General features: G+C 39.1%; 1 protein-coding gene across 1 annotated transcript; it reads right to left on the reverse strand.

Moving 5' to 3' along the window:
* Window positions 1-1,634: 1,634 nt before the first annotated feature.
* On the reverse strand, window positions 1,635-22,866 carry Fmo4 (flavin containing dimethylaniline monoxygenase 4). Its single transcript, XM_051186115.1, has 9 exons — window positions 22,737-22,866; window positions 16,574-16,713; window positions 15,092-15,280; window positions 13,973-14,135; window positions 11,906-12,048; window positions 9,983-10,170; window positions 7,048-7,400; window positions 3,028-3,097; window positions 1,635-2,323 (listed from the first exon to the last, which is right to left on the reverse strand). Exons 2-9 carry the CDS (start codon window positions 16,703-16,705, stop codon window positions 1,888-1,890), a joined length of 1,674 nt encoding a protein of 557 aa, XP_051042072.1. The 5' UTR covers window positions 16,706-16,713; window positions 22,737-22,866; the 3' UTR covers window positions 1,635-1,887.
* Between the last annotated feature and the right edge of the window lie 229 nt (window positions 22,867-23,095).

Here is a 23,095-nt window from a genome sequence, read left to right on the forward strand (position 1 = left end):
TTTATTATGAGATATAAAATGTCAAGTGATAGTATGGGCTTGGTGGCACATTTTTAAAATTACAGCAGTCAGGCAGACTGCTGTATGAGTTCAAGGCAAGTGTGTTCTACACTGTGAGTTCTAGGCCAGCCAAAGCCACACAATGAGACCCTGTCTTAAACAAAAACAAAACCACAAAGACTCCCCAAACACCAAACTCCACAAAAACACAAACTTCCTCAAACTAAAAGATATGTGGTTTTACATGCGATAAGTACTTACGGTGTCTCTTAAAATCACCTTGAAATAGAATTCCAGTGGAGAATTGGCCTATGTCTGTGAGGGATTTTTATTAATTATGTTAACGAGGTAAGAAGATCCACTTTGAATGTGGGTAGCACAATTCCAGGGACTGGGCCATGATCTGTATAAAAGTAGAGAAAGCTAGCTAAAATATAAACATGCATGCATTAATTTCTCTCTGCACTTGCTCTGGATGTGACCAAACATTTTAAGTTTCCAAAGCCTCGACTTTCCTGCTATAAATTGTAATGTGGAATTGTGAGTAAAAGCTTCCCTAAATTGCTTTCTGACAGGGTGTTTTATCACAGGGACAGAAATGAAACTAGGATACCATAATAACAAAAGAGAAAGAATAGTATGTGAGGTGTGGTCACTGCACAGGGGTGATCCGCTGTGTCTTGGAGTTTCAATAAAGTTCACACATATAGCAAGGTAAACATAGGAGAGTGTTAAGCAGAATTAGTAGGAGGACTTGCCCTCTGGGTTTTAGTTGGATTCAGCCAACAGGGAACATTGCCAAAGGATTGATTAGCAAAGAAAGAGACTTTATTCCACCAGGTTTTGCCTTTTTTGGGGTCATCTTATTTGTCTTTACCACTTGACTGAGGGTACTGCAAGTGTTAGGTAGCTCTTTCTATGTAGCCATTTTTTTTTATTTTAATAATTTCTTTCTTCCTTTGCTTCTTCATGTTCCAGGATAGTAAAGTCATTGTTACCAGTCTGGCAGATATTCATTATAATTTCCCTCCACTGCCCACATCTTTTTTTTTTTTTTTTAAACATGATCTTAATACTAAAACTTCACAGACTGGTGAGACAGCTCAGCAGGTAAAGGCACTTACATAGAAAGCCTGGCATATACTCCATTCCATCTCTTGAACTCACATAAAAGTAGGAGATAACCCACTTTGCAAAGCTGTCCACTGACCTTAAAACACATGTGCCATGACACACATATGAACCTTCTACATTATGCACACACATATACACACAAATAAAACAATTCACAAAAAAGCCAATTGGAGTTACATCTTGTTTCTACCAGGATCTTGTTAGAAATATTAATCATATGGTTGTTTAGAACAGCTTTAGACAGAGGGCAGACTCTGCATTAGAAATCCATATGAGAATGAAGGTACTGAGACAAAAGTATAACATCCTGGACTTTGGGTAAGAGATGTCTGGACCTGAACTTGGAAGATATGATGGGAAAGAGAGGAGGCATACATAAGACACTTGAGATGGAACTATCTTGACTTGATGCAGCTTTCACAACCAATCATAATAATTCCCAGAAACCAGTAACTAGGCCTCTCAGACCATTTCTCATCACCACAATGGAATACACGAAATGGGTAAAATAAAAGAAGTTTATTTTGTTCATGGATCTGGGGTCAGAGAGTTCAAGGACATAGTGGCTGGTTCTGGTGAGAGATTTGTACTATGTCCTTACATGGTAGAAGGGCAAATAAATGCACAAAAAAAGTGATGAAACAAGAGGCAGCCTTACTTTAAGACAACCCACCCTATGGAGACTGAGTCAGTATTTGAGTGTGTTTACAAGGGTGCCCAGATACTTCCTCCATTGCCACAGTAGATAACAACTCATGGATTCTGGGGAATGAACCATAGTATACGGTTAGGGAAAACTCTTCCTTGTAGTTTATCTTGCACCAATTTAAGAAAAAGTGAAGATTTATAGAAAAGTATAAGAGAAGAAAATAGAAGAGGTATCCCCCAAACTTTTAAGTAATGTGACAGGGAGGCAGGCTCAGAGGACTTAGGAACAATTCGAGTTTTCATTGGTTTTATGGTCCTGTCCCATTGGGTCAGGATGGCATTTCTGGCCCCATCCCATTTTCCAGGGCCCATTAGGCGATATTGGTAAGGAGAACATGGTCCAAAGAAAACTTCCCAGGCTAGTCTTGGATCCTTGATGAGTAGAAGTGGGATGTTGGGTTTTGAGCCTATGCACTGAGCGATCTCATCCATGTAGGAAATGAAGTTGAGTTTGTCTTGACTGGAATCTTTAATCACACCCCTATGGGCAAAAAAAGATAAATTATATTCATTAATCAGCCCCTGTTATGCATTTCCTGATTTATAAGATTTTCTCCTTGTCCTACCATTTTGTTACTGCTATGCTAGAATCAAACTTGATTTTGGGAAAGATTTTCTATGTTGGAAAGAAAGAGCATGGGGCATTTATTTAGCAAGCACATATGTGAGGGCAAATTTGTTATAGGAAGCAGAAAGAAAGCAGTTAGGAAATAAGCTTGTGGTGTTGAGTATGACATGTAGCTTAAGCCCTGTCTGTCCAAATAAGATGTTGTTAATGAGTGAACTGGACCAGAAAGCATTTCATGTATGGACAGGGAAAGGAATCATCCCAGCTACCGGGGAGGCTGTGACAGGAAGATTACCTGAGTTCAGGAGTCAAATCCCAGCCTAGGCCACATAGCAAAAAAAGTTCATATCTAGACACCACAGTTATATGATGGTATTTAAAACTCCAGGCCAGGATGAGGCTATCCGGGAGTGGGATCTAATTTTGGGGCTCATTAAATTTAAGGAGTGAGGAAGAAGAGACAGAGCAAATACAGGTGAATATTTGTATATTCATGCCTTCGAGGTGGAGAGTAAATCATACAGAACGGATTTCCTGGGAAGACAGGGTCAGATGCACACTGAGTCATAGGTGGTCAAATAGAACTTACAAACTAAGCAAGCTATACTTCTCCATACCTTTTAATGAGCTGCTCCTTTTTAGTGGCTTCGGCCATAAGTTTCTGGGGTGGAGGTATGTTACAGAGTCCTGTGGGGGAAGAGCAGAAGCAACAGTAAGGACATTAGCTTTTATTTTTCTTAAACTCTGCATCCTTTCATTTCTGGCCTCCCTCAACTCCTGCCCTGGAACTTAGTGTGGAGGTACACTACACAGGGAACTTCCTGGAAGTGAGACCCTATCAACCAGGGAACTTCATTGCCAGGTTCTCAGCTGTACTACCCACAGCAGACATCACATCTGCTCCAGCAGTTGCTGGAATTCTATCCACTGTCATGTTCCCCTTTCTCCCCCTCAACACAATCTATATTATATTGTGTAACACTCCTTCCTATATGATTCGTGTGTGTGTGTGTGTGTGTGTGTGTTAAAGCCATTAGTTGTTTAAAGAGAAACATTTAGAACTACCACTTTTGTAACCTTGCAAAGTCAAATGTGTCACAGAAGGGAGTTTTGTTATTGGAAGTCTCCCATGTGCTCGGTCTCAGCCTCAGAGGAGCTCTGTGGTGTCTTGTGAGGACCACCTCTGTTGGATCACAGTCCAGGAATGGAGTAGTATAAGGAGAATTCTGAGTTCTTGTGGGAACACTCCAAGAAAATAGGAGTCTCGTGACCTCAGTTTCTTCAAGCCATGGAACTATTCTTGGGCGTGTTTTCATGCTCCTCCCAGGTGTATCAGATATGAGTGAGTTTATTTTCAGATTACTCATTATTGCTTGCTGCCATTATTCAATTAAATGGTGTTTAAATGATTCTTTATATATTTCTATGGAAAAAACCTTTTTTTTTTTTTTGCCACTTGTGATTGCATACAGCTTGAACTCACAAGAACTTTACTCATGTGACTCCCCCCTTCCCTCCCCCCCCCCCACCATCGCTCTCGGCTTTTGAGACAGTGTTTCTCTGCATAGACTTGGCTATCCCAGAACTCACTCTGTAGACCAGCTGGCCTCAGACTCAGAGATCTGGCTGCCTCTGCCTCCCAAGTGCTGGGATTAAAGGCATTCGCCACCACTGCCAGTTATATGTGATCTTTCATAACTCTCAGCTTATAAACTGTCTGATGCGCTGAATAAAACTGGCTATTGTTTGAGACTTCAGCCCGCCTAATTTATTGACTCCGTCCTCTCAGGTCCCACTTCCTCTAGAGCAGTGACAAACCTCCTAGTAGCAGAACTTGGCCTCTGCCCCAGCTCATTTTCATTTTAGCCTATCCAAATGGACCCTGATCTTCCTCTCTCTAGTGGCTCAGCTCCCAGCGTCATTCTTTATGTGAATCTGCTCCCCCCACCCAAACTTCACTTACTTACTCAGGCTACTTTTGACCTTGATTATCCTGTCCCCCATCCTATTCTGGCCAGTCCTGCCCTGCCTGGTACCAAGTGGCCACTCTAGGGTGTGGTGCAATATCCTTAGAGTAAGGCCTGATGCAGCTCTGTGCTATGTTTGCTGCCAGGGTTCTGTTATCTTGCTAAAAACTAGCAAGACTGTTTGCTTAGGTGCCTCTTGGAAGCTCTCCAGTGGATCACACAATTACTTACATGGTATGGGCCAATCAAGCTGTGTCTTGCCAACTATGTTATTTTAATATTTATTTTACAGCTCATTATATATAAACAACACTAGGTATTAGAGGGTCTTCTGCGGTTTTAATGTAATTGTATAGTGCTGTGAAAGCACTTTAATTGGCTTTAAGGAAATACAAATTTTTGATAATTTAATGAAAAGTTGAGATTCTTTTCCTGTAATATAAGGATCTTCTAAACTTGTCTTACCCTCCCCTTCCATTCACATAGCATGTTTGCAGTTGGGCCTTGTGGTGCAGGCCTGTAATTTGAGTTGCTCAATAGTCTGAAGCAGGAGGATCACAAGTTTGAGGTCAGCTTGGAAATTTTAGTAAAAGCCCGTGTCAAAAAAATGCTGAGAGTGTAGCTCAGGGGTAGAGTTTTTGCATGGCACATGCAAGGCCCTGTGTTCAAACACCAGCACTACAAAACACATGTTAAACAAACTCACATTATGAATTAACCAGAAGGCCTAGCAAGCATTTTTAAAGAACTGTAGCTGTGTTATTTTTAAATATAAACAGCACTCACATTTGGGCCAAGCAAGTATCCTTAACAAATAAAAATCATCACGAGTAACCTTACACTGTAATTGCCATAGGTCACCAACCTTACTTGAGATAGCTCAGAGGCTAAGAGAACTGTATGTTCTTGCGAAGAATGCATGTTCATTTCCCAATACCTATATGACAGCTTATGACCAATTTCAAGGTATCCAGCACATACATGTAGCCAAGACACTTATACACATAAAAGAATAAATATTGTTAAGCAGCAGGAATGGGTTGGGGGTTGGTAGGGGGATGGGGAGGAGAGAAGGGCGAGGGAAGTGAGATTGACATGTAAAACAAGCTTATTTCAAAGTTAAATAAAAAACATTGTCATAAAAAATGCTTGCTAACCTAATTGGTGTGGTGGGATGCAACAGTATGAGCAACAGTTACCACTTAGTGGGATTTCAAGGTGGATCAAGGACTCCACTGACTGCTTTGTAGAAGGTACCCATTAAAAAAAAAAAAAAAAAAAAAAAAAACTTTCAAAAATACTATCTAGATGAAGGACCTGAAGTCTTACAAGGTCTTTACAAAGCTAATGATTTCCAGTGCTGGGACTGGATCCTTCAGGCTGTGCCTCTAGGACCCTTAGCTTCTTGGTGCAACAACCAACAGTGAATAATGCCCAGGGTCAAATATTTTTATAAGCATGTGTGAACAGTTATGAGGCAGGATAGAAAACAGGGACAATTATGAGGACATGGAATCTGGTTGATGCCTCTCACCAGATGAGAATCAAGAATTCCAGCACAATTGACAATTGCTGTGAAAGTTGCCCACATACACACAGAATTCCTTTAACATAGAAAAGAATGTTAAAATAAAAATAAACCATGCTTTAAGGCATAAAACTATATTATTTTTCTCCTGTCTGAGATATTTTCTGGGGGAGTTCAAAGACAAGACTGTTAAATATCCCCCATGAGTCTTCATTCAGACCTGGAACTTTTCCTTATAAGCTGAATTCTTTACAAGGCATAGGGTACCTACCACTCTCTGAGTTTATTCAGACTCCCCTGCAGCCCTTCAAGATGAAAATTAGGAAGCCAAAACCCCTACCATATATTGCTACTGTAAAGGCGATTTTCTGAGAAGCCTAGATGTGCCTTACTTTGTTCCCAAAAGCCCTCTTTAATCAGCTCCAGGGCTGTTTCAGATGGGCTCATCCTGAAATTCTTTCTGTAGTGAAGCCAAAGATCTTTCGGTCCCTGATTCGAGGTCTCTGGGATTGAAGGAAGAGCTGAGGCTATAGGCTGCAGTGTGGCACAGAGTCTCTGCTCTGCCACACCTGATAGCCACTCTCTTGAGATCTCAATTTTTAAAAAAAAGATTTATTTATTATGTATATAATGTTCTGCCTGTATGTCTGCCTGCAGGCCAGATGAGGGCGCCAGATTTCATTACAGGTGGTTGTGAGCCACCATGTGGCTGCTGGAAATTGAACCCTGGACCTCTGGAAGAATAGCCAGTGCTCTTAACCTTTGAGCCATTTCTCCAGCACAAGATCTCAATTGTATTCACAGGATGCATTATCTCGACATCATTTTTTAAAAGCAATATAGAATTCTACCTTTAGTGACAAATGGTAAGACTGATAATGGGATCTCTAAACTTCAGTTAATCTAAAATATTTGATCAACTCTGTTGCATAACCTCATCCCATCAGCATAGCTCTCCCTCAGTCAGATAGAATGACATAAGCATATCTCTTATAATGCCACACACACATATATAATTAATTGCTCACTAAGTTGGCTTCTAGTATTTTATATTACTTTAGCTCATGTCTGTTTGACTAGGTAAATGGCAGGACACTAATTTTAAGATTGATAGCATTTATGTTTAAATAGAGCAAACACACCTTTGAATACTCTTGTAGCCCATCGTGCTTGGAGCTCTGTGCCTGCTAAGATAGATCCTGTAAAGCTGATCAGGCCAATGATGGCTAATGTTGTTCTCTCCAAACCTGGGGGAAATACTTGCTTGTATAGCATGATGTTCTTTGCACAAAGGCTTTTGAGAGGTTCTTCAAAAAAGGGAAAAGAAAATTCATATCCTGTAGCAAAGATCACCACATCAATGTTGGCTTCTATTGTTCCATCTTCAAAGATGATAGAAGATTCTGTAAAATCCTTGATGCCAGCTTTCACAGTGACTTTCCCACAAAGGATACAGGTTGGTAGTTCATCATTCACAATAAATTTTAGTTTTTGCCTTTGAAAGAGGAGAAAAATATTCACTATAGGTGACTGTAGCAAATGATTTCTCCAGTTAGTTGAATTAAATTATCTACCAAGTCAAGGAAGTGAATTGACCAGTGTCTAATTTGAAGTTGGCAATCTAATAAACAACCACTATGTTTATAAAACACGCTATCTCCATGCTCTCTGTAGAAAGGAATGTGGAAAACTACTCTTCCTTAACTTGGTTTACAATTCCCTTTTAAAAATCACACACACACACACACACACACACACACACACACACACACAGAGGAGGAAATTTTCAGGGGCTGGTCTTCCTATTGTGTGTCTGGGGGCTGCACTCAGGCTCTCAGCCTTGATAGCGGGTGACTTTAACACCAAACAATATCAGTAGCACTTTGTTTATAACTTTATCCATTGGAATTCACTTCTAGAGCAATGATTTTGTTTCTTTTTCTTCCTTTTTTCCCTTTTTCTATTTTGGAGATTGAACCAAGGGCCTCACACATGCCAGGCAAGTGGTTTACCACAAAGCTATTCCTATAGCACAGAAATGCTTAAAGTATAAAGGTAGAATATGCAACTAATGATTTTATGATCAATTTGGGGTTTCATATCATCCAGATCTCCAAAAGTTATAATAGGTCAAGAGGAAATCAGTAAGAAACTATTTGTCTAAAAGTAAAAACTATTAGTCTATTTACATAGATGGCTATTTTCATCATTATACAATCATATCAGACATATGGTCTTTATAAAATTGACAGGTCACATCATAATCTGCCACTTGTTTTTCTTATACTTTAAAATATAGTTAGGCCTATATTATAATCATGACATTAATGACATTACATGAAGCTCAAAGTTTTTTCCTTCCTAATATATTATTCTATGGAGTAGTATGTTAAGATACAATATTTCAGGAAATCCTATTAGGAATTCACATTTATAATCACAGTCAGACTAGACATTTTTTATCCATACCTATCATCTGTGTTCGCTGATGCTGCATGAATTGTATTAATAGATGATAGCAGTTTCAAGATGCTTCAAAGCTAAGTTAAATTTCATTTCAAATCGGAAATAAAGTTTCCATCCTTGACTTTATTCTAGCATTGTGAATTTACTACTGTTGTTACTAGACAGAGAATATGCCTACTTCAAGAACTGCTGTGTAATTTTATGGACGATGACTTAGGGAAATAAGTTTGTAATAGGAAAGACAGTGCTGAACATGTAAAGTTCTGAATAATATAGAGTGAGAAATGATGATTTAAAATTTCTCATCAAAAATCCAAATTAAGCTGACAAGATGCCTTTCACTCCAGTTAGAATGGCTATTGTGTTTCTAAAAAAAAAAAAAGAATGTGAGTGAAGATATGGAAAAAGAGGAATATTTTCTCTCTTTGTGGGAATGTAAATTATTCTCCAGACTATATGGAGAATAACATAGAGAGGTTCCAAAACAACAACAAGAAAAACTAACCAAACAACAAACAAATTAAGACTGTATCTATCATATACTCTCTCTATCTCAATTCTAGGTATATATCCAAAAGTAATAAAGTCAGCATTCCAAACAGATATCTGCATGCCTATTTTAACTGTGATATAGTCAGCCTCAATACTCATCAACAAATGCATGATGAAATCCTGGAATCCAGTTGCAGAGAGGGAGGAGTCAAGGGGTCAAGAACAGGTTGGAGAAACTCACAGAATCAGCTGACCTGAACAAGGGGGAGCTCATGCACCCTAGTTGATACCTGGGAAACCAGCATAGAACCAACATATACTCCCTGTATGTGGGTGTTATTTAGGAGGACTGGGCAGTCTATGGGGCCTTTAGTAATGGATCAGTATTTATCCCTAGTATAGGAATGGACCTTGGGAGCCTATCCCACATAGAGGGATACTTTCTAAGTCTAGACACACGGGGGAGGACCTAGGCCCTGCCCCAAATGATATGACAGAATTTGAAGGTTCTCTATGGAAGGTTTCACCCTCCCTGGGGAGCGGAAAGGGGATGGGCTGAGGTTTGGTGGAGATGATAGGGGAGGTTGAGAGGGTGATGGGACTGGGATTGACATGTAAAACAACTTTGTTTCAAATTTAAAGGAAAAAAAAAGAGAAAATGTACAGGAAAAACAAAATAAAACAACAAAACCAAATGTATGTATAAAAATCTGTGTAACTGTCTCTGTCTACTCTCTCTCCCTCTCTCTCTCTCTCTCCCTCTATTTCACTCACTCACTCACTCACTCACTCACTCACAGGAACATTTTTAGTCTAAAGAAGAATGGAATCTTCCAGCTATAGAAAAATTGAGAGACTCGAATATGTTACACAAAATACATAAAACAAAAACAAGGTAAAGTGTTGTACTTCATTTCCATATGTAGAAGCTAAGATCAGAATAGTGGCTATTAGAGATGGGAAAGATATCAGGGAGAGGAAGGATGGAAAAAAACGTTGGCTTTGAATAGTGGATACTATATGCATGTATGGAACTCTACTAATATGTGAAATTTGTACATATTAATAAAAGTAATGAAAATGAACTGAAGATTTCCCATGAAATAAAAACTTAAGTACCCCTTTGCAATTTTTAATCCATAATTCTCATGGTTAAGTTGCAGCTTTTTATCCCAGTTTACAAAATATGAAGGCAGAACTTGTGCAATAAAATTACACCATCTTCTTGTGGTCATCATATTGAGAGGGTAACCACCACCTGAAGAGCGGCTTAAAACCAAAGCGCCAGTTCTAGTGCTGAGAAACACCTGAAAAGAAAAATAAGAAGGAAACACACATCCAACACTTTGAAGTATTTTTTTCTTTGATGTATTTCAAATTATATTCTGGTTTTCTAACATAGATCTACGTGTGACCATATGTTTTTGTTGCTATAATTATCCTAAAAACGTATCACTTGATTTGCATATGTTGTTTCTTCATTATATTATTTATAAAATTATGAAAGTAGGATTGTATTATTTGTAGGTATTATGTATTTGTCTGGTGATTCTATGTGTGTTTGTGGTATACAGTTATGTGTAAATGTGTGTGTACATATGTGTGGAGACCGGAGGTCAACCTCTGGTGTCCTTTTTTTAAGAGCCATCTATCTGGGTTTTTTTGAGTCAGGATCTCTCACTTGCACCTGGGGCTCAAATATTAGGTTAGGCTTGCTGTCCAGTGAGCCCCAGGAACCTGCTTCCCTAACATGCTGGCTTTTTATGTGGGTCCTGAGGATGGAACTCTGATCCTCATGCTTTTGTAGCAAGCATTTATTTGTATTACTGAGCTAGCTCTTCAGGCTCTGGTCTGGTAATATTTTTTTTAACATATGAATAATACAGAATTAAAAGGTTTAGGAAAGCAATTGTAATCAAATTAAATATAAATCTATTCTTTTGAGATCTAATAATTTTCCTAGATATATACATGTGAAATAGATCTCTAACTTGTGAGTTTGCAATTTCTAAAATCATCCTGTATAAGTACAAATTGAAGATTGATTTTGTATTAAAACAAAGAACAGATCTGACATCTAGTACAAGAGTTAGAGTCTGTGGTAATTTGAATGTAATTGGCCCCCATTAGCCATAGGGAGTAGTACAATTAGGATGTGTGGCCTTGTTGGAGGAAGTGTACAACTGTGGGAGTGGGCTTTGAGGTCTCCTTTGCTCAAGCTACACCTAGTATGGAACAGACTCCTTCTGCTTCCCGTGGATCAAGATGTAGAACTCTCAGCTTCTTTTCCATTACCATGTCTGCTTGCATGCTTCCTTGTCCCCCCATGATAATAGAAGAAACCCATGAACATGTAAGCCACCCCAATGAAATATTTTTGTTTAGAAGAGTTTGCTGTGGTCATGGTGTCTCTTCACAGCAATAGAAATCTTAACTAATACAGAAACATTTGGCAAACAACCTTACCGTTGGATTCTAACATGGGGTTTTGACAGAAATTAGAGAGTTTATGTGAAAAAAAGATGGCTAGGTATTGGTTGCTTGTAATCTCAGAGTTTGGGAGTCTGAAGCAAGAGTTTAATTAAGGCTTTGTGAGGCTACATAGTAAGATCCTATTTCAATAGAGAAAAGTGAGAAACAATAGTCAGAGATAGAAAGAGAGTCGGTGTGTAGAATAGAGAGATAAAACCACAGAGGAAGACAGAGAGGGAGAAAAACAGGGAACGAGAAAGAAAGGGTATGAATGAGAGCTTTGCCTTCTGTGGAGCAGTTTGCCTAATTGGTCATATTCCTTAAAATCACTTTTGAACAATGTCTGTGATTAGGTGTTTATGTGGTTATTCTCGAGTCTTTTGGACATAGTCAAGTTCTACCAAGTATATCTCCTGACATAGCAGACCAAGGGTGGCTTTGGGGTTTTCCCTCACTTACTTCATACCATCATAATTTGCCAATTGAGAAGGTATTTATCATCTTGACAACTTCTCTGTAGCCATTGTCCACCATGCTAATAGCGCAGGCTCTGATTTAGAAATAGTGTACCTGAGCTGCTGTTCTACTGAGCTCCACCGCGATGTCTCCTCCGGTGTTCCCAAGACCAACCACTACTGTGCGCTTGCCCTGAAAGGCATCTGGAATTCTGTACTCTTGGCTGTGTAGGACCTGTCCTTTAAACTTGTGGATTCCTGAGGGAATGAAGAAATGATTTGAAATGTTTAAGCTATAATTCTGCAGTGTCCAATGGTAGGGAAGTCCCAGAGACACAGAGACACATTGCTTGTATCACACTTAAGGAAGGATTAAAAATCCTTATCAGGGCTAGAGAGATGGTTTAAGATGGGTGAAGGTGCATGCTGATAAGCCTGACAATCTGGGTTTGATTCCCAGAAACCAAATGGTGGAAGATGAGAACTGACTTTTACAGTTTGTCCTCTGATTTCTCTATGGACACTGTAGTATGCACACTCTGAGTGTACATGAATATACTCAAGTTCATGTAAAATAAGCTCATGGACAACATCATATCAAATAGGAAGAAAACTGAAAGCGTTCATGTACATTTGGACAGAGCACAGGTGCCTGTGATTTCTACTTTTCAGTGCACTACTGGAATTCCTAGCTGGAGCGATAAAGTGAGAGAAAGGATAAGAGCATTCAGTTTGGAGACAAGGAAGTTTTCATTGTTTATACATAAAATGATTTTATATACAGAAAATGCCATAACTCCCCCAAGCCCCCATAAGACTAATTAAGCATAATTGTAGAATACTAAACCAACATACAAAAATCAGTATTATTGCTGTATAACAATCGAAAGTGATCAGACATAGAAATTAATAGAAAATAATAGAATAATTCCATATATAATAGCTAGAACAAAATAGCCTGAAATAAATTGTCAAAAAGGAAAATGTCTAAAAACTTTGATGAGGAGTCATTAGAGGGTGCAGTGGGTCAAAGGACAAGCCATCAAACATGATGATCTGTCTGAGTTTAATTTCTGAGTTCAAACCTAGACACCATTTAGAATACTGCTTCCTGAGAAACTGTGGACTGAATTCTCACTCAATTTTTATTTCTAAACACAGTTTTTGAATAGGACAGTCTGCTTATTTGTGATTGGCTTTCATAAGATTTATGAAAGATGACTTGTTATGCAACCATGATGACCTGAGTTTGGATCCCAGCATCCATGTAGAAAGCTGGATGTGGCCTCACCTATGCATGGAACCCAGATGCTGTTGGAGTTGAAGTCAGGATGCTTTTGGGCCTTGCTGGCTATCAGCCTAGTGGAAGGGCCAGGAAGAGCAAGACACTCAACATTCTCCTCTCACCTTTGTGTGTCTGTACACACGTGTATATGCCACACAACAAATACCATGATCACATGCACATAGGAAGAAACAACAGAAAAAAAAAATCAAAGCTTTACTTACTTATTGCTTTCAGGGTCACTAGGAACTGACAGAATAGGAACAGCAATCCTCACTACCCTAATTTTATTAGTCACACCTGTATTTGAGTGGACATCAGATTTCTAAATAACTAATTATCACCGCAAAGAAGAAGGTTTGCCAATCACGAGTATGTTAAAAAGAATGTGCTGAACTGTTTTAAAAGGGGATTTTAAAGCTCCATGATCTGAGAAGTGTCATTGGCAATTTTAAAGAGTGAACTTATTCATTTAAATATATAATTACTGGCTTGTTTACTTTAAAAACTACCTGTCTAACTTATGTATTATATTACTTCAAGGTTTTGAATCAGAGACCAGCCCTGATTCAAATGATTTATAACTCAATTCCCTCAAATTAAAGCCCTTTAAAAAAAATGACAGATCTGATACATTAAGTCTTATTTGATTGCTGTATTGAAGTAGACATGTATGATGAGGCTTCAACCACAGTATTTATATTAGTACAGAAATAGTAAAACTGCACACAAAATAGTAGTTTTTACCATTCAAAGTATTTTTGTACATGTAATTTTCAAACAAATGTAATATTGCCTATAAGCCTGCAGAAGTATTTTCTATTACGAGCAAGTAAGTCACTGTTCTTCTAGAAGAACCCAAAAGATTGTTGATGGTCTCAGGTAGAGTTGACTCACCAGGGAAGGACTCCAGAGGTAAATGGGGGCTCAGGAATTTCCCAGTACAAACCATGACAGCATCGAATACAGCTCTGTCCTGTTTGCCCTCTGTCTCTGTGACAACATCCCACTGGCCAGTTTCCGAGAAGTCTGGGCGTTTTGTTACACTGCACACGGTAGTCTATAAGCACAAGACAAACACTTCCTTTGACTCTCACACTGTGACTGGTATAACAGCCCATCTGCCATTTCAAGTAGTGTGATATAAACAAGGTTATAAGTTATCTCATTCTTAGAGAAATTAATATGTATGTTCCCACAGGTGCTCCTATGTGGACCAGGACTTAGGACAACCAAATCCCTTCATTGAAATGATAAAGCATGACATTTTTTTTGGTGAGAAGGAAATGAGTTATAATTCCAGATGAGTTGGGGAAAACCAGGAAAGCAAATCCACCATACTATGTTGAGAGTTGTAGTTATTTCTTCCCAATGGGTTTCATAAATAGAATTATTCTTACTTTATTCTCAGGGAAAGATTCTAAATTTTATCCTAAACGAGAGTGTGGTGGTTTGAATAGGAATAGCCCCCATAGACTCAGGTTTGAATGCTTGGGACATAGGGAGTGGGACATAGGGGGTGTGTCTTCGTTGGAGTAGATATGGCCTTGTTGGAGGGAGTGTGTCACCATGAAGGCAGGCTTTGAGGTTGTATATGCTCAAGCTATGCCCAATATGACACAGTCTCCTGCTGCCTGTGGATCAAAATGTAAAACTCTCAGCTCCATGTCCAGCACCATGTCTGCCTGCATGTCACCATTTTTCTTCATGATCCACTATGATGATAATGAACTAAACCTCTGAAACTATAAGCTAGCCCCAATGAAATGTTTTCTTTTAAAGGGTTGCCATGATCATGGTGTCTCTTCACAGCAATAGAAGCCCTAAGACAGAGAGTTTGACATTTAGTAGTGGAATCAGGGAATCCAGTATTTTAATGATTTGAGTAAGGAACAGTGAAGACATTACCTATCTTATTTCTATCAAGATGAAAATGAAAGAAAAGTTTCATTTCCATTAGTTCACTGACTAGACTAGCATCCATTCATGAACTTTCCATAACCCAAACTCTCTTACCTTAAACCGAATATATTTCAGGAGGTCAAAGTGCTCAGCAAATTCTCTGAGATACTCCCAGAATTTCTTATGATCCATGAAATTGGGATAATCTTCTTGGTATGGGAAGTCACTGTAACATGACATTTCCTTGCAGACATTTGTCACTAGTGACCTGTAAACCCTGGTCATCCCATCCTTGGAAGTTTCCTATAGGGGAGGTATTAGTATGGAGGAAAGAAGGAAGAAATTGGAAGAGAATCTCAGTTGCCTTGGTTCAGAGCAATTAGCATTCTATTTATAATTGTAAAGAGTACTAGAATACCCAACATTGGGTACCCATGCTGTCCTGATAAGATATCCTTATTGGACTGGAATAATTAAGTGCAGTATTTTTGCTCCATCACAGAGAAGCTGATGACAGCAAAAATTGTCCTTAAATGATTCCACAAATGTAAGGCTCATGGTCAGTCTTGACTGGCTGTTCCATCTTCACCTGTCATACTCACTCCTTCCACTCATCCTGGACATTTCTCTTCTTGCCTTTCTCTAGGGATTTGTTTGATAGTTTTCCTCACTACACTCTGTGCATATTTAATGATTATATTATTTCCATTAGCATCAAAAATATCAAAGATTCTAATTTTAGGAACAAAATATGGCCTCCCCCATTAGCCTTTTCTCTCCCTCCCCCTTTTCAACCATCAAGAAAGACTCATCATGCACTAGGAACCTTTGTTTCCCCCTGTATTCCTTAACTCACTCTCTGGTATTGATCTCTATCACTCAAAAACAAAACAACAAAATCACCAATGAACTTCATTTGTTTGAAGCCAATCTCCATTTCTCTCTCAAGTTTCTTCTTTCCCTGTCACTTTCTACTATAGGTCTTCTGGGAGTCAGGGGTTTGCAGACAGTAACCCCTGAGATCACCCTGGTGATCTGAATCTTACAGCCCTGGCAATCTGAATCTCACAGCTTTTCATGCTACATGACTTTCTGTTCTCTTGACTATGTGGAGGGTGGTGGGGCCCTGCCTACTAAGTGCACCATTGCATCCTGGCAGAGGGACATGGTCAGTACATGTTGAGTGAATGAGTCCTCCATAAGATCTGAACAGTGTGTGGGAGTTGTATCACCACTACTTTACTCCAACTTCATCCTCACAAGTGTATAATTCTTTATTTAACAAGACTGTCAAGCTTGCAGGATGTGATACTCTTCTACCTTTAGAATTTGCAAGTCCAGAATTCCCCGCAAACTTACAAACTATGTTGATATTTATCATATTGTCAGATTCACTCTTTTTCCATGTCCTTGCCCATTTCTAAGGCTCCTTACATCTCAGACTACACCCAACACAGTATTTATCATGGCACCATATACATATTTAGCTTGATGCAGAGAACTCCCATTTTGATCATCAAAGCAAGCTCATGCTGCCACAAGTGAGCAGATGTAGCATGCAACTGATTATGATTGCTGAGCTAAGAAGATACGTACAGCAAACTTCCATAATCCTCCAAAGTCATTACTTCTTTCAAAGCAGGTGGGTTCCAGGTCCTCATCCAAGCAGCATTTGAGAGATGACAGGCCACTCACGCCGGCTCCAATCACTGCAACTTTCTTGACCATGGTATGCTCTGTGTGAAGATCAAGGAAAGCTTTGTATGGCAGTCAGAAGAGAATTCTTGACATAAGGCTCAACCTATGTAGTGTCAGAAATATTCTTATTTACTCTTTGGTTGGAAGTTGTGTTATAGTTTGATTAGAAATTGTAGGTTTTGGAATTGGATTATTTTGATTTAAATAGTGGCCTTATCTCTGTTTAGTTGTGTGACCTTGGACTAGCTGTCACATTTCTGTGTGCCTTGCTTTTCTACTTCCTCAGGAACCTGTCAGGCACATATTTCACATACATAAATGCAGGCAAAATGTTCTTCTCATACATATAAAATAATAAGACAAACTTCCAAAATTAAAACAAGGTTAATAACCTAAAGAAAACATTTTGAAATATACAAAATATCCCTATGCTTAATATGAAAATAAACTTAAATTAATAATAGAAAAGAAAATTCTTATGAGAAAAGAATCTATTTTCAGTAAAAGGGAAAAAATAATAAAACAATATACCAATTGGAAAAATTGACATGGGTGGGTAATAGTCAAGAAGTACATGAAAACCTGTTCAATCACATTAATAATATCAAGCCAGAAGTAATGTTTTCCAGAATTCATATGTGAAGTTTGGAGAATGGGGCTGTGTTTAGTAAATTAATACATACACTGCAGTAGAGCAACTCTATTTGCATGTACCACTCATCACATGGGGGACCATGAGAGCATGTGTGTATGCTGCCCACAAGACCCAGCATAAGTGTTCCTCACTGCTGATATCTGCACTGCTCTGAGAGATAGAGTCTACCCACAGGTGTGCTTCTGGTGCTTGAGCCAGTGTGGGTGTGCTGCTGAGCTGAGGGCATGAGGTGTCCTGTGACCCTGTCCCTGAGGCTCACTCTTCCCCTCTGCTCAGGTTTGAGGGATTTCTCAGGGCTTCCTGTACCAAATGTACTGGTGTTCAGCCTTGTGTGAGGTTGGGTGTCTCATACCTGGCTCATTGTGTATTTCCAAGTAATTTCAACTGAGAGAGTCTTTTAGTTTAGAGAGAGTTAAGGTGAAATGAGAATGGACATTGGAAGCAGCAGGATAAGATTTGAGCTTAGCTACTGAATAAGAATGGACCCATACCCTCATATATTTGAGTTTTTAGACAGCAGAATGGAGCTATTTGAAAAGATTAGAAGGATTAGGAGGTGTGGCCTTGTTGGAGGAAGTGTGTCACTGGGAGGGGGGTTGGATGAGGTTTCAAAAGCTCATGTCAAACCTAGAGTCTCTCTCTGCTTGTGGACCAAGATGTAGCTCTCAGCTACTGCTCCAACACCTGCCTATGCTTCCTGCCATGATAATAATGAACTAAACCTCTGAAACTGTAGCAAGCTCTCAATTTAAATGCTTTCTCTTATAAGAGTTGCATTGGCTGAGCTGTGGTAGCACACACCGTTAATCCCAGCACTCAGGGAGTCAGCACTCTGTGAGTTCCAGGCCAGCCTGCGCTACACAGAGAAATGATGTAAAAAGAGTTGTCTTGGAGAGGAATCTTGGTAGTGGACCACAGCCTCAGCCTCCAAGTGTCAGAGAGAGAGGGAGCATGACAGCAGTCCTGGCTGGACCAGAAGTGTCAGAGAGAGAGAGAGAGAGAGAGAGAGAGAGAGAGAGAGAGAGAGAGAGAGAGAGAGAGAGCACAGACAGCCATGGCAGCCTGGAAGCACTGACAGCAGTAGCTTCCAGAAATCATATTAAGAAGTCTCTCTGGGAAAAAGCACCTGTGTCCCAGCCAGCATCCAGTGCCATCCTCTGTATGAGATACTCTGTTGCATCATTGACCACAGGAGTCACAGACCTGCCTGCACCTGGAGGAGTGACCACCTGAGGCTCTGCCCTGCTTGCTCCTGGAGGAGCACAGCCACAAACTGCACCAATTGGAGGAAGAGGGACCCCCTGAAACACAGGCTCCACCTGTACCAACTGGAGGAAGAGATAGAGAGACAACAATGCAAGAATTCACTCAATAACATAAAGAGCAATATGGCGCCACCAGAAATTAGTGGTTCTATAACACCAAGACCTGAATATCCAACACAGATGAAGGAGAAAAAAAATAACCTTAAAAGTAACTTCATGAAGATGATTGATACCCTCAAGAGGAAATGAAAAATTCCCTTAAAGAAATGGAGGAAAAGACAAATAAAAAATTGGAAGAAATTGACAACTCCCTTAAAGAAAACCAAGAAAAAGCAATCAAACAAGAGAAGGAAACAGTTCCAGACTTGAAATCTGAAATAGAGTCAACAATAAAGAAAACACAAGCTGGGAAAATTCTGAAATGGAGAATCTGGATAAATAATCAGGCACTACAGAGGCAAGCATAAACAACAGAATGCAAGAGAGAATCACAGATGTTGAAGATACTACAGAGGAAATAGATTCATTGGTTAAAGAAAATGTTAAATCCAATAAATTCTTAACACAAAGTATCCAGGAAATATGGGATACCATGAAAAGACCGAACTTAAGAATAAAAGGGATACAAGAAGGAGAAGAAGTCCAGCTCAAAGGCGCAGAAAATATATTCAACAAAATCATAGAAGGATACTTGCCCAACCCAAAGAAGGAAATGCCTATGAAAGTAGAAGAAACTTAGCAGAACACCAAATAGACTAGATCAAAAAAAGCCCCCTTGCCACATAATAATCAAAACACTAAACATATAGAATAAAGAAAGAATATTAAGAGCTGCAAAGGAAAAAGGTCAGGTAACATATAAAGGCAGACCTATCAGAATTACACCTAACTTCTCAATGGAAACAATGAAGCCAGAAAGTCCTGAACAGATGTTATGCAGACACTAAGAGACCATGGATCCTAGCCCAGACTATTATACCTAGCAAAGCCATCAATCACCATAACAAGATATTCTAAGACAGAACCAGATTTAAACAATACCTACCCACAAATCCAGCTCTACAAAAAGAAAAGGAAAATTCCAACCCAAGGAAGTTAGCTTCACCAACAAAAAAACAGGCAATAGATAATCTCACACCAGCAAATCTCAGAGAAGGGAAACACACAATACTACCACCACCAACAACAAAAACAAAAATAACAGGAACTAGCAATAAGGGTCATGAATATCCCTTATTATTGATGGACTCAATTCACCTATAAAGACATAGGCTAACAGATTGGATAAAAAATAAAATAAAATCCATCCTTATGCTGCATATAAGTAATACAACTCAACTTCAAAGACAAACATTACCTTAGAGTAAAGGGTTGGAAAAAGATTTTCCAATCAAATGGACCTAAGAAACAAGCTGGTGTAGCTATCCTAACATCTAACAAAATAGACTTCAAACTAAAAGTAATCAAAAGAGATGATGAAGGACATTTCATATTTGTAGCAGCAAAAATCATGAAGATAAAGTCTCACTTCTGAACATCTATGCCCCAAATACAAGAGTACCCACATTTGTATAAGAAACAATACTAAAGCTTAAATCACTCATCAAACTACACACACTAATAGTGGGAGACTTTAACACTCCACTCTCACCTCTGGACAGATCTGCCAGATAGAAATGTAACAGAGAAATAAAGGAACTAACCAATATTATGACCTAAATGGACTTAACACACATCTATAGAAAACACAAAAGAATATGCCTTCTTCTCAGTACCTCATGGCACCTTCTCTAAAATTGGTGACATACTTAATAACAAAGCAAACCTCAGCAGATACAAAAGAAATTTGGAATAACACCCTGTATCTTATTGGGTCACTACGGCTTAAAGTTAGAATTCAACAACAACAACACAAATTTCAGAAAGCCTACAAACTCATGGAAACTGAATAATGCCCAACTGAATCACCCCTGTGTGAAAGAATAAAGAAAGAAAGAAATTAAAGACTTCCTAGAATTCAATGAAAATGAATACAACATATCCAAACTTATGGGACACTATGAAAGCAGTACTAAAAGAAGAGTTCATAGTACACAAATTGGATAAATCCCATACTAGGGAATTAACAGAATACCTGAAAGCTCTGGAACAAAAAGAAGCAAACTCACTCAGGAGGAGTAGATACCAGGAAATAATCAAATTGAGGGCTAAAATCAATGAAATAGAAACAAAGAGAACAATAGAAAGAATAAATGAAACAAAGAGCTGGTTTATCAAGAAAATCAACAAGACAAACAACCTTTATCCAAACTAATCAAAAGGCAGGGAGAAATATACAAATTAATAAAATTAGAAGTGTAAAGGGCATATAACAAGAGGCACTGAAGAAATCAGAGATTCATCAGGTTATACTTCAAAAAACTGTATTTCATAAGCTTGGAAAATTTAAAAGAAATGGACAATTTTCTGGATAGGTAAAACACCACATACCAAAATTAAATCAAGAGCAGATATACAATTTAAATAGATCTATAACCCCTAAGGAAATAGAAGCATTCATTAAAATTCTCCCAACCAAAAAATGCCCAGGACCAAATGGCTTCAGAATTCTACCAGAACTTCAAAGAAGAGCTAATACCAATACTCAACAAATTATTCCACACAATAGGAACAGAAGGAACATTGTCAAACTCCTTTTAGGGGGCTACAGTTATCTGATACCCAAATCACACAAAGATACAACAAAGAAAGAGAACTATGGACCAATTTCCCCCTCATGAACATTGATACAAACTCTCAGAATCCAGTCAAAGAAAGGTGTGGATGCCTATAAAAATTGCTGAACTCCATCTTGGCACAAGGAAAGAAAGTTCAAAGCTGTCCTCAGCAAGTCATAAGACCTAAATGTCAAAGGTGTGGCTACAGAAGGATGTTTGGCTGTCATATTCTAAATAACAGACTTGAATCTGAGGTGTGGCTACTTCTGACTCTCAAGGATAGGGAACAAGAAGTTGGAGCTAAGGTGTGGTTACTGAACCCTTAGAATAAGTGAGGAAGAAAAGTCTGCTTGTTCTGTATACATGATACTGTGTTCCCCTTTTTGGATAAGGTATATAAGAGTGCTGAAAAATAAATTATTGGCCTTTCAGTATTGACTGATTTGCCCTCCTGACTTTTATTCTGTGTTTCTCTCTTCTTTATAGTCCATAGCTAGCCTTTCCCTCATCTACACTCCCCCACTCAGGTACGGACCCCGGTCGCTCGGCTGGTTCTGATTGCAGCCTTACAAAGTCCACTCCCGACAGAGAGGAAAGAGGGAATCTGTAAACAAGGGAGATCAAGATCATGATGGAGAAATATACAGAGACAGCTGAATTAAGCTCTTGGGAATTCATGAACTCTGGACTAATGGCTATGGAACCTCTATGGGACCAAACTAGACCCTCTGTATTTGGGAGACAGTTGTAAATCTTGGGCTATCTGAGGAGTCCCTGGCAGTAGGACCAGGATCTATCCATAGTACATGAGCTAGCTTGTTAGAGCTCATTTCCTATAAGGGGATGCCATTCTCAGAGTTAATGCAGAGGGGAGGAGCTTGGTCCTTCCCCAACTTAATGTGCCAAACTATGTTGACTCCCCATGGAAGTCCTTACCTGTTGGAAGGAGTGGATGCAGGGTGGGCTGGGGGATAGGCGGGACAAAGGGCAGGAGGAGGTGTGGAATCAAGAGAACTTTGGTTGAAATGTAAAATGAAATTTAAATATATATATATATATGTGTGTGTGTGTATGAATGTATGTATATATATTTATTTATGAGTTGCCTTGGTTATATTGTCTATTCACAGCAATAGAACCGTGAATATAACAGGTTATTGGACTCCATCCCCAAACAACAATAACAACAAAACTGACCAGAACACTCTCAGATATACTGCTGGTAAAATAAGAAAAATACCTATATTAATGGACTATGTAGTCAATATATTATTTACATAAAAGGATCCATCACAAAATATTTACTTGCTGTTTGTTCTGTAAATGATAGCTTCTTTCCTTCCCTCCTTCCTTCCTTCTACTTTTTCTCCCTTGGGAAAATAGTTCCTGTGGACAAATTTCACCAACAAGTTTGGCGAACATACCTGTGGATTCTCTTGAGTTGAGAAGAACACCTCGATTGCTTCTATCCAGGGACAAAAGGCCTTCACCAAGAAGAGCCCTTGACTTGCTAGGCCACTAAGCGAGGGTCTGAAGCTGTCAGATCTCTGCTCTGTCTTTCAAAGACACAGGAGAAGTGCTTGTTGGTTAAATTGTTAAAGTCAGGTGTATGCAAGTGGAATAGACAAGCAACAAAGGAGTCCATCCACTGGTGTGCCCTGGGCATCTCTCGGTGGGGGAATGAGCTGAGAGGGTAACTCCAAATACTACAGAGACTCAGTGACTACATGTGAGAAAGGAAGTCTTAGAGATAATAAAAGCCCTGAGCCAGACAGTGACATGA

This window comes from Phodopus roborovskii, unplaced genomic scaffold (genome assembly GCF_943737965.1).
Source record: "Phodopus roborovskii unplaced genomic scaffold, PHOROB, whole genome shotgun sequence".
Lineage (NCBI taxonomy): Eukaryota > Metazoa > Chordata > Mammalia > Rodentia > Cricetidae > Phodopus > Phodopus roborovskii.

What these genes read in the sequence shown, in the direction of transcription:
- Fmo4 (XM_051186115.1), bottom strand. Translation starts at nt 16,705, where the DNA reads ATGGTCAAGAAAGTTGCAGTGATTGGAGCCGGCGTGAGTGGCCTGTCA. An exon ending in TCAGTAGAACAGCAGCTCAG is followed by an intron (nt 10,171 to 11,905) that starts GTACACTATTTC and finishes TTTTCTTTTCAG; the next exon opens with GTGTTTCTCAGCACTAGAAC. An exon ending in AAGGAGCAGCTCATTAAAAG is followed by an intron (nt 2,324 to 3,027) that starts GTATGGAGAAGT and finishes TTTTGCCCATAG; the next exon opens with GGGTGTGATTAAAGATTCCA.